At 44.4% G+C, this 12,549-nt stretch overlaps 1 protein-coding gene across 2 annotated transcripts in view; it reads right to left on the bottom strand.

Moving 5' to 3' along the window:
* ARNT2 (aryl hydrocarbon receptor nuclear translocator 2) overlaps nt 1-12,549 on the bottom strand; it is a 115,645-nt gene that overhangs the window by 44,881 nt on the left and 58,215 nt on the right. Inside the window, exons 6-8 of one of the 2 annotated variants that reach the window (XM_066634838.1) lie at nt 10,159-10,261; nt 8,872-8,937; nt 7,861-7,955 (exon numbers count right to left, since the gene is read on the bottom strand). In XM_066634838.1, the coding sequence (XP_066490935.1) occupies nt 7,861-7,955; nt 8,872-8,937; nt 10,159-10,261 (264 nt within the window). The remainder of the gene's footprint in view (nt 1-7,860; nt 7,956-8,871; nt 8,938-10,158; nt 10,262-12,549) is intronic. The other variant, XM_066634839.1, reaches the window with a different exon arrangement.

Raw genomic sequence — 12,549 nt, 5'->3', positions numbered from 1 at the left:
AGAATGAGGAGGGAGAGTTCAGATGTGGTAGAACAAATTGTACTGCTCCAGATTGGGGGTAAGACAACGATGACAGCATTTTAAAATACTCCCCTACATGAAGAACCCCCTGCAAATAGAAAACTAGCACACTAGGAAATGGTCAGAGATAGAACCTCTCTTCCTGATTTGATCTGCTTTACTTTCAGAGTGCGTTTTTATCACAGGGGGCTAATAAAAATTGACATTGACACCTGTAAATTAAAGTGATACAGACCACTCCATCATCTCAGGATTCTCCCACCTTGATCTGGTTGCACATATAAGACAGGCCTTAAGTGAACTTAAAATGCTTGTGGTTTTTCTCAAGAGAGGACGGCTGAGGCAGTCACAGGGGCTGAAGTCATCACATGAGGTAGTCCTGGAAACGGCTGCCCTGCTGGCACTCCTTCCACCCACAAAGAGGGCTTCGGAGTGCCAATGGTTTCTCTAAGTGGAATGAAAGAATAGAGGGAATAAAAGAATTCCCATCCTTCATAATGACCTCCAGACAACAAGAGGTGAAAGACTGTGAATTAGGTCATCTGTTTGTTCACTAAAATAAACCCTCTTGTGACTTTCACCCCAGAAAAGGAGGCAAGTTCAGCCGAAAACAAAGCTGGTACTGGAAAAAATTCATCTTTGTTCCCTGAAACTCTTATTAGCTGTTGTATTTCTGAGTAGCTACGCTTATGCCCGGATGAATCCGAGGCAAAGATGTCTGGTTTTATTTAGTTCTGAGACATCTGCTTGGTGCTATATAAATAAATAGCATAAGCAGCGAACGTTTGGCAGGCAAACCCTCACCAAACTCCCAGCGGGTACAAGGATAGAGTGAGAGTTAGTTTTGGAGGCGTCAATAGCTTGGGCTTTTGGATCTGGGCACAAGCGAGGGTCAGTCATGGAAACATAAGAAGGATCCATAATGAAGGCCTGGTCTACCCGTGTGGCAGAATGAAGTACTAGAGCAGCGATTTTCAACCTTTTTCATCTCACAGCACACTAAAACTGTCAAGGCACATCATCAGGTTTTTGACAATTCACAAGGCACACCATGCTCCAGTGGGGGGCTCACACCCCCCATTGGCCCTACTAGTAAATGACTTCCCCCCAATTCCTGTGGCACACTTGTGGACCACTCGCGGCACACCAGTGTGCCACAGCACAGTGGTTGAAAATGGCTGTACTAGAGCAGGGGTGCCCAAACCCTGGCCCGGGGGCCACTTGCGGCCCTCAGGGGCTCCCAATCAGGCCCCCAGGGAGCTGCCAGTCTCCAATGAGCCTCTGGCCCTCCAGAGACTTGCTGGAGCCCATGCTGGCCCGATGACCTGAGCTGTGGGATGAGGGCTCCCTCCACTGCTTGCTGTTTCACATCTGTCATGCAGCAGTGGTAGAGAAGGAAAGGCTGCCCTTTCTTTGTGCAAGGCCTTTTATAGGCCTTGAGCTACTGCAAGACCATTCATTCATTCATATAAGTTCCATCTCTAATAAATTCATTTGTGTAAATTTATTCAAATTTGAAATGTAAATTAATTCTTTTTTTCCCCGGCCCCCGATACAGTGTCAGAGAGATGATGTGGCCCTCCTGCCAAAATGTTTGGACACCCCTGTACTAGAGGGTTGAGGTGGTAGAATGGACTGGAATCCATTCTGTTGGCAAAAAACCACACACTTGAAATCTAACAGCTCTGTGTTCTCTGGCAGGGGTAAAAATTGGGACCGCATCCAGAGAGCAGGAAGGAAGTGTGGACAAAAGTAGGTAGGATGCGTGGAAAGGAAAGCAGGCTTAGGGAGGGAAAGGTCAAGGAAATAGGAACAGAAGGAGAATGGAACCACAAGTGGCAAACTTATATGGTACTGCTTAGCCAATCAGGGGACTGGGTCAGATGCTAGCCTGAGTCCATGGAAAGCTAAGTACAATGTGATTGGTACTTAGGTCTCCTCAAGGTCTTGCCTATTGATTTGGCGGGATCAGGATCTAGCCTTGGAGGTAACATATTTAAGGAGCAACCCTAACCAACTTTCCAGCACTGACATAGCTGTGCCAATGTGATGTTCACTGCATCCTGCATTGGGGAGGCAGTCAAGGAGGCCTTCTCAAGGTAAGGGCATGTTTGTTACCTTACCTTGAGGCTGCATTGCAGCTAGGTCAGTGCTGGAAAGTTGGTTAGGATTGCGTGCTTAATTACATTTCTACACTACCCTTCTTCCATTACAGAGCTCAAGGCAGCCTACATAGGAGACAGAGGCGGTCACTGAACCAGGCCTTGTACCGACCTGGAGCTGCTTAGCTTCAGCAAGATTGTCCTATCATGTGCTAACTGACATAATTACCCTTCCAAAGGAAAGTTTGAAGATGGCCATTATTTACCACACAACATTCTACAGCAGTGATTTCTTCACAACCTTGTTGAAACCTGGAACTTAGTTCATCCCAGTCTGCAAGGTACACCTTAAGATTATGTTTTACAACTATTTAGGTTTACTGTCTCCAAGACAGAATGCTATACATATGCTCCTAGGGGCAGTGGACATTACAAGTAGCCTATACAGATAGGAAGGTTTTGTTTTGAAATTCCTCAGTGTTTGGTCTAGATTCAGGAAAGGAATGCTACAAGGCTGTGGTATCGACCACTTCCAAGTTACTGGTTTCAGCCCTTGAAACAGGTTGTTCTAGAGACCTCCCCCACAGCAAAGGCCAACAGTTTGCTGTTCTCCATACCTGATCTTAACAGCTGTAATTTCATTATAGGGTAAAGGAATTTGAATAAATTCAATTTCCTCTGTACTGAACGTTATTCTGTGTGCTTCACGCATTCAGACACGTCACCTCTGGATGTGCATGGTGGAAAAGCTACGTGGACACAAGCCAAAAACCCAGTTTCCCAGTCCTTCTGTGCAATTTTCAGTAAGTCAATGTACTGCGTGACAATCTCCGGTACAGAAACAAGGCAAGGCAAGAGAAGAGGGTATAAACATGTACAGTTCCGCCTTTTGGAAAATAAACTGTATTGTACATTGAGAAAGATGATCAGTCTCCCAAACCCAATCCAGGGTGTGGCTACTGTCGATGCCAAACCTCAAATCTACTTGGGAGTTCTATCCAAGACACCACATTCCCCAAGAGCAAGCAGGAAATAGCTGTGATGCACTGGAGCACAGAGTCAGACCCTTGGTCCATCGAGCTGAGCATTGCCTGCCCGGGCTGGCAGTGACTCTCCAGAGTTTCTGACAGGGGTCTTTTCTAGACCTATCTGGAAATGCTAGGGCTTGAACCATAAGTGAGCATGCAAGCCATGTGTGCGATCACTGAACAATGGTCCCACCCTCTGTGGATCTTAGTTGCTAAGCAGGCAAATAGGTCTCAGAGAAGAGTACTGGGGGTAAAAGCTGCTGCAGTCACAAATGCATTGGTGGGCTCCTAAAGCAGGGGAAAAAACCTATGTAATATGAAATTCTGGAGCATTTAGGGGTTTCACTTCCAGGTGAAAGACCGTACGTTGCCCAAATACTGCTTATTATGTTTCCCTCCCTTTCAATCTCCAGATAGTATTTCAAGAAGCCACACTGGCAAAAGGGTTCAGATGGGAAAAGCAGACAGAGAGGCTTGTTGAGGTGTGATGTGCTACGATATTATAAAAGAGATTTCTCTTGCCTCCTGCTAAAATGGTATAGTTGCCTGCTATCTCATTAAGGTTCATTCTCCACCCTGATCTTGGGCTTTGGGGCGTCCTTACAACAACCAGACACATCTGCAACATTTCTGGCTTGGCTCCCACCACCTAGGAACTCTATTTAAGGAAGTGGGATAACACTGTTGACAGGCTGGTCAACACTTGCGCTTGATCTAACTCTGTGTACTTGCTTGCCAGCTCTTAGACAGCTTCTGTGCATCTGACCCTTGAGTTTTGATTTGACTCATTGTTTTTGTAACAAATAAATGCTTTTGAATGGACTGGTTTTCTGGGATTTGACTTGCCAAGCGAGATTGTCTTCACACCCAGTTACTATGTTCTGTAGGGTCTGCTACTGACAGCAGCCAAAGTTTGCAATGTCCAGGTGTCTAAAATGTGAACAATACACTTCAATACAATACAAACAATATACTTTAATTAAACTTCAATAGCATTTCAAGACACACTGACTGCAAGTTCCCCAATGAAGAGTAAGGCTGTAGAAGATGTAACATTACTTAAGAGCTGTTCTGCTGGTCCAAGCCAAGGGTCTAATTTACCCAAACATTCTGTTTCCAACAGGGATCCATCAAACCATTATAGCTCAGGGAAGACCCTTAGCTCAGAGGTCAAGCACCTGCTTTGCATGCCCGAGGGTTTCAGGTTCAATCCCTGGCACCTCTGGGTTAGTCCAGAAAAGACCCTTATTTGAAACTTTGGACAGCAGCCAACAGCTATTACAGACCATACTGAGCTAGGTAGACCAGTGGCCTGAATCACTATAAGGCAGCAATTCTCAAACTTTGGCACCCAACAACACCATGACACCATTGCCAGACAGTTATGGATTTGGAGGTCGGCAGCTCATTAAAAAGACCTTTGAGAAGGCTCTGGCTGGCCTTCTGTAGCATGGGGAGGTTGCGTGTGGCCTCCCCATGCCTCAGAAGGCCAACCAGAGCCTTCTCAAAGGCACTTCTGGTTTAGCAAGAAACCAGAAGTTCACTATAGAAGGCTCCAGCCTGCCTTTGGAAGTGTGGGGAGGCCATGTGCTACCTCCCCATGCTTCAGAAGGCCATCTGGAGCCTACTCCAGGCAGCCTTTGCAGTGTCCTCATGGCCAGCTGGCTGGTGGCCCATGGCTTCCTGGGGAGTGCTCAGTTTGGGAGCCAAGATTATAAGGTATTTCATATATTTTATTTCTTAAGGTTTTTAGGAAACACACAAACAGGGTATGAAGGTAGCAGCCCTTTTCTGTCATCTATCTCCAGCAGCAGGTCTTCACAGACAAACCACTACCGAACAAAGTCCAACTTTGCAAACAAGCCTGCAGAAGTTGCTAGCTTCCCTACCTAGTTGCCAGGAGAAGATGCACACATGCCACAGGTATGCCCGTGACTAGTTGCCTGTGTCGGGGTCCCCACCCTGCACCCGGGCCCCCGTCTGACCTCAGGAGAAGGTTCTGGGGCTGGGGAGCCAGGCAACAGGAGAGGGGAGAAGCCGGAAGGGCAGGAGGAAGGGCGAGGGGAAGGCAGCACAGGGGAAGAAGGGGGGCCTTTAAGCCAAGGGAAGGGTGGCCCAGGGAACCACCCTTTTTACCTCTCCTGAGAGGAAGGGGAGGGGCTATGGGGAGGGTAGCTGGCCCTACAAAAGCTGGGAGGCCAGTGATGCAGGGGCTGGCTAGAAGCTGGGAGGCTGTGCAGCCACCATCCCCTGCCCAGGACCCAGACAGCAAAAGCCCAGCCAGGGAAGAGGACCAGGGTGCTGGAACCCCCTCTCCCTGAGCCAGTCTGAGGCCTTCTCAGGACTCCCTTAAAGGGCCAGTCAACCTGAGCAGAGGCTCTGCCCTAAGAGCCTTACAACCACAAATTCCCAATATAATTTTTCAGATACGGTTCACTTTTATTTTGTCTGCTCTTCATATGAAAAAATGAAACTGAAATGCTTTTGCTGTTTAGAGTAACTTAACCACTTTGGTAGCGCCAGCTAGAAATTCAAGGGAAGAATTTCCACTTACCCTTTTCCACTGCTGAAGTCTAAACTGCTACCATGTGATACGAATTAGGTTAATTTGGCTTAAGTGGCTTCTGAAATGCCAGAAGAATCCATTGTGTGCAGCGTCCATGCATGCACTCACGCAACAAACACACAAACACAATCAAACTGTCTGTAGAACCGTGACACAACAGCACACAACCCATCAGAAATACATACAGCCACAAGCTAAAATGTGCTGAAACTATGTTTCACTTTAAAGTATTGGGCTTCTGGCATTTGCAGTCTCTGGAAAAAGAAAAAAAAAACCCCACAACGTTTATATCTGTGGTATGTACAACTCAGACAATGAAAGGGCAAGATAACTCTTGTTTTGATTCCTATCAGCTGGAGCTGTGAGAGGCAAGCGAAGTCCCCCAGCTCATCCAAGGGTAAGGTCAGCCAAAAGCATCCCTTAGCAATGCTGGAAACAATCTTTTTGTCTCCAGTTGTTTTCCACATTTTCCCACATGTAAATATTCCCATGTGCAATATTGAGTTACGGGCATGTTTTCAGGACAGTGCAACAGACCCAGAAACAAAGAGGCTATTTATTCCCAGAAGCCCTTGTTCAAAACAGGAGTGTCTGAAGAGGTAAAAGAAGCAGTGGCTGGGACCCAAAGGACTGCTTCAGGAGCGCTCAGCAGCCTGTATAGGGTTTTCTTTGGACAACATCACATCAGTGGCTTATATAGGGCATGGCAAGTGGGGATATCTACACTGGGTGCCCTTTGAAAGGGGGCAGATGTACCCATATTCTACTGATGGTGTGTTTTTGCTGTCTCCCCTTCTTTGCGTAGCCTGCTGAATAAATTCACTTGGGGGGATGGACTGGGCTGATTTCCCATCCCATGATCTCCCCTCCTCTGTTTGGACAGGGGTACAATTTCAGAGCTTACCATGGACACCATTTTCCCTAGATTCGCCACTGCATCCAACCCCTACCCCCAGAATGCTGCATCACCAAAGCATTTGTAAAATGCTCCTCGGTTTCAACATTGGTGTGCCAGGAGGCAACCAGAGCTACTATTCAAAAAACAAGGGCAAAGCCCCCTTCATCATGCTGCACGATGGTAAACCTAGATACTATGATGAACATATTATAACAAGCTTCCTTCTACCCATGTCACAACCATTGGATCAACTCAATATCATCTATGTTGACTGGTAGTAGTTTTCCACATTTCTGGTAGGGGTCTTTCCTATAACAACCTGGAATCTCTGCACATAAAGCATGCACTCTTCCACTGAGCTACAGCCCCTTCCCCTAAAGATGAATGATGATCATTATGAATAAATGTGAAGCTGCTTTACTGACTGATGGTTCATCTAGCCCAGTATCATCCATAGCAGCAGCTCTCCAGGGGTTCAGGGTCTTTTCTAGCCCTCTGTGGAGATGCTGCCTTGTTTTGATACCTGGGACCTTCTGAATGAAGGCAAGTTACTGAACTCATTTTACTAAACTCATCTAAAAACCTGTCCTGCCCTGTGGATGCTAAGAACTAGGCTACACATTCAAACATAGTATACATGGTCATCCTAAAATACATAGGGCACAATCCTAACCTACTTTCCAGTTGCAATGTAGCTCCAAGGTAAGGAATCAAACATTCCTTTACCTTGAGGATGCCTCCGTGACTGCCACCCAACTGCAGAATGCAGCACATGCCCCACTGGCACAGCTGTGTCAGTGCTGGAAAGTTGGTTAGGATTTGGGCCATAGTCACCCTAGGATTTTCCCATTTCAGAACGGGGAAGAAGAATGCCATGTCTGATTGCTCCTCCACCTGCACCTAAAAGGTGACTTATAAAGTAATTTAGGTGTTATCCCCTTGACACACTAGCTTCCGGCATACAGGGAGTGGATTTTACACACGAGGGCTTTAGACCTGTCATTCCCTTATCAGCGTTCCAAAGTGGTAAAGTCCTCATGGTTCCATACTGCCCAATGTCTTTGGTTTTGTCATTTATTTCTTTTGCAACCCTGAAAAGTTCCTCACCAAAAGTACAGTCCACCTGATACAGTCTCCTGAGTGTGGATGCGTTTGTGTGCAGTTCCCATTCATTTCAGTGTCACCTGGGCGGCAGTCAGCCAAACACACAGACATTCATTCAGAAAGTTTAAAAATTTGCCTTGCCTATTTTACCTGCCGGGGGCCAGGCCTTGATATAGCCAGTACAGTGGACCACAGCATACTGGGCTTCTCCTTCTTTCACTGGACCAAGTCCATTCCTAAGTGAAAAGAAATCAGTTTTGATTTAAACCAACAGGATTTTTAGCTCTTGCCACAGCTTTTCCATAAATAGCAAAACAGGCAATGTTGCACAAACCACGGATTTCTGATTCAACCATTAATTTCTTATACACCAATTGCCAGCCATAGTGTGCAATTCAGATAGCATGTCAAACCTTCTTAACCATGGCTTGGCATGATTAAAACAACTGAGCCATCGTTTTAATAAAAGTTGCTAATCTGGGACCATGTTCAACTTTAAAATAAAGTGCCGATTAAGAATCAACCACCTTTTAACACATTTATAAACTTGCAACTTAAAAGAGAATACCATAAGAAGAATTGTGGTATAGATGGAATGCAGAGTTAAAGCAAGAGATCAGTTTGTTTAGGTGTTCTCTCTCTCTCTCTCTCTCTCTCTCTCTCTCTCTCTCTCTGTTCACCATCATATTATTCTTTTGCCAACTTTTAATTCAATTGCTTTGTTAAAATTTAATCACACTTTGGCATTATTACTGATTTCAAGTACTGGTGCTCTTGTTGCTTCACCCTACAAAGGTGATCTCTGGATGGTGAGAGCATAAACTGGCTATTATGAATATATTATGCTACCTAACTTAACTTTAGGAAAAGGGCTTCAGCTCAGTGGTACAGAGAAGGTTCTAGGGTTAATCCCTGGGATGGGAAAGGCGTGACTCTGAGACCTTGGAGAGTTGCTGCCAGTCAGTGCAGACAATACTCTATTAGAAGGACCAAAGGATTAACTTGGTAAAAGGCAGCTTTATATGTTACTACACAGGGTTATTGGTCTTTCTAAACCAGTATTGCCCTGAGTAGTGGAAACTGTACAAGGTACAGTGCAGAGACCTGAAAAGAGAAAGGTTTGTGCAAAATGAGCAAAGGAAAAATACTCACCTGTATCTTTTCCGCATGGTGGTTATTCTGTTCAGAGGTAAGTGATCCAATGGAGCATTGCCACACCTGGAATTGAAATAGCAGATCAACATGTTCAGATATGATACTTAACTGTTTTTGTGTTTAAAAAAAAGAATTAAACTATTACACAGCCTGTGCAACCAGGAGGATATCAACTAGATTTTTTTTATTTTTTACTTATGGACATCAGAAGTGCCAAGTTTGCAAAGGTTTTCCTGACTGGTCACCTGGATGTGATTTTTACAGCATTAAAAAAATGGATTAGACAAACTCATACAAGTCTGTCAAGAGCTATTAGTCAATGCAGTTAAACAAAACCTCAGGGGTGGAAGGGTGGTGTATCTCAGAATACCAGATTAGTTATGCACCTCTGATTGAAAACAGTTTTTGAGGTAGAATGAGTATATACAGGAGACAGAAGAATCCCAAGTATTTTTGCCAACACAGATTCTTAAGAATTGTTATAATTCTCTTGGGTTCAGAAATTGAGGTAAACAACTGTCATGGGATTGAATTTTTTTTAAAAACAGGAAATAGTCACCAAAAAAGCTTGAGCATTGCAAAATGCTCTCAAGACCTGCTCATATGTCTAAAATTAGCAGGATGATTAATTATCCTTGCTTTTAAATAATACTGGTTTACAGAGGAATAAACAGACAGCCATATTTCCATCGCACTGTGGAATTCTTGGTTTCAGAAGTATTGACTGAAATAATCACACATCATGACACAATTGCTTGAATTCCAGTGGCTGATGCATGGTTCTTTTCTGAGCAAGCATAGGAGAAAATGAAGTTCTGGTAAACACAACTGTGGAAAGGCTGTGAGCTGTTGATTCCTTTATTAATTGCAGAAACTTTCAAAAAGTCGAACGTGAATGAAAAGAAGAACCAGATGAGTTTTCTGAACAGTTTGGCAACATCCATCTGCACAAGTGTGATGCATGTATAACATTTCTCTGGGCAAGAGCAAGGATTACGAGTCCTTTCCATGGTCTGCAGAAAGTCTTTGCGGCTCACATTTGCCCGGCGACTGTGGTCTTGTATAGCTGACACCAAAGGGTAGACAACCACTAAGACATTTTGATGCTGTTTGTTTGCCAGGCGGCATATAGCCTGTTCACCTACTGCCTTGGTTCTTGGGAGTCTGAGATCCAAGGTAAGTGTGTGCGGGGGGAGGAACTAAGCCCATTGCAAGGCCAGAAAAGAGAAAACCACAAAAGTATCACATGAATGTATACGAGTATGAATGTGTATGAGACCATACCTCATTCTGCAGATGAATGAACGCCTTGATCCCATGCACATTCTCATGGAGGACTGCTGGCCTTCCTTCTTTACTGTTCCAGTCTTCAAGTCCAAAATCCTCCCTAAAAATTGAGAAAAGGCAATGACCGTTAAGGAGGAGAGCCTAGAAGTGCACTAATGCAGAGTGCACTTCAAACCATATAGATTAGATTTTCAGTACTGTCTGACCCTCACCCCTACCCATGAAGCTGTATGACCTGACTGAAATTATGTGCTAAGGCCATTAAAAATTCTCAAAAAAAAAAAACATAATTAACCGCACAATGTCAAATAAATTCTTAGCAATCAGACTCAGAGATCTTTACAAAATTGTGTTCTATGGACAAAATCACTGTTCTACGCTTCACCATAATCATGGCAAACACATAGGCCTGTTCTGAACCTGTAAGAGCTGGAATTAGGACTAGGACACCTGGCCTTGAATCTCCCATTTGCCACAGATTCTGTGCGATTCTCCAAGTCACTTCTTCTCCATCCCTTTCCCCATTCCCTATCTCTTACCAGTGCCTAGAATGAGCTATTCTGCAAGGCAGTTGTGAAGGTAAATTGCAATAAAAACTGCAAGGCATTTTGCAAAACAAAGTTATGCTATCTATATACAAGCAATAGTTTCTAATGCTGAAGTTCTTGGAGAATCAGGACCATGTGTTTGTTATTATGAATCAGATCTAAGAAAAATCTCCTACCTAGTTAAATGAATGCATGTCATGAAACAATGCTTTGTTTCACTTATCAAAAAAGAATTTATGCCTTCCAACTACTGTAGTTTCAAGGCAGTTTACAGTAGAAAAAAAAAATGACACAAAACAACAGAAGATATAGGACAGTCCTTTTATTGTGTAAACAAAAAAGGGGGTAAACCTCAAACTAACTGCAACAAAAATAATGTGGTTTATAATACAAAAATATATTCTGATCAGCCTATCCAAAGCTTACCAAAATCAAAGTGGGCGAATGCTGCCATTTTAGGTTGCCATATTTGATTTTCAAACAACATGATCTTAGAAGAATACCCGTAACTGGACCTCTGCTGGCCCAATTCACTTAGAACGTTACAAAACAGAAGATCCATGCTGAAAGAGTTAAACACATCTGGGCAGCCCCACAATCCCCAAGCATATAAACAGGAAGGGGGGGGAACCCAGCAAACAAGCATCTGTTTTGTAAGACTGGATTCACCCAGTGCACATTCCTGAAACAAAATTAATTAAAACCGCAGCATTAAAGATGCTTTTGAAAAGAAGTTATAAAAACACGTTCAATGTTAACATCAAGTCACACACCGCAACATTAAGGCTTTTGACTCCCCGTGGGGGACAGTTACGAAGTTCCTAATCGCCTTCGTGTGATCTTTTGGAATCATGCACTCTCATAAAGCGTGCAGCACACACAGTCATATTCCTAATGGTTACATCTGCACTTTGGAATGTCGCTAGATGATGCCTCAAAGGGTGACCACATGAGCCAGGTCTTGCCCTGAATTATACCCCGTGCAACCCCAGTGACCTACTTTTAGGTGTGACTCAGATGACTATTTATGACAAGGGAAAGGATGACGGAGACCTCTAACAATTTGTTCTCAGTTGTTACAACAGTTCAAAAAACGTTGCAGAGGGATGATTTCTTGTTATATCTGATTAAGACAATCATCATTCAAATTATTGTACCACAGGAGCCTCAGGGGAACAGAGATTAGCACAACTGACATGTGCTCAAGAGGCACATTCTATTAATGACTCCCACTTGCTATTTTCCAGTTATTTTTAATATCTTCCAAACCCCGTCCATACATGGGCATGGCTTGTATGAAATGAGGAGGCTCACAGGGTTAGAAGCCTGTTTTAGACTTTGACACCATCCTATAATCCAGGTGTGGCCAAACCCCAGCCCAGGGGCCATTTGCGGCCATTGGGGACCCCCAATTCAGGCCACAGGGATTCCCCAGTCTCCAATGAGCTCAGGATTGGGCTGCCCGAGGCTTTGAATCAGGACTTCTCTGGTGCAAATCTTGCCATTGCCATGAATTCATTTGTTGACCTTGGGCAAGCCACTCCCCAGCTGCTGGCTTAGCTGTGCCAATGGGACGTGTGCTTCATCCTGTAGTTGGGTGGCACTCACGGAGGCTTCCTCAAAGTAAGGGAATGTTTGTTCCCTTACTTCGGAGCAGCATTGCCCTTATGTCGGTGCTGGAAAGTGGGTTAGGATTGCGCCCTTACTTATAGGTTGCTGTAAGGACAACAGTAAGATAACAGAGGCAAAATATTTTCCACACTCAGACAGAGCTATATAAAATGCTAAGCATTTTATTATTGCACACACTTCCGCGCAGATATGTGGGGCAGGGTATAAA

This window comes from Tiliqua scincoides, chromosome 8, assembly GCF_035046505.1.
Source record: "Tiliqua scincoides isolate rTilSci1 chromosome 8, rTilSci1.hap2, whole genome shotgun sequence".
Taxonomy (NCBI): domain Eukaryota; kingdom Metazoa; phylum Chordata; class Lepidosauria; order Squamata; family Scincidae; genus Tiliqua; species Tiliqua scincoides.
This window is presented reverse-complemented; position numbering and strand designations above follow the sequence as displayed.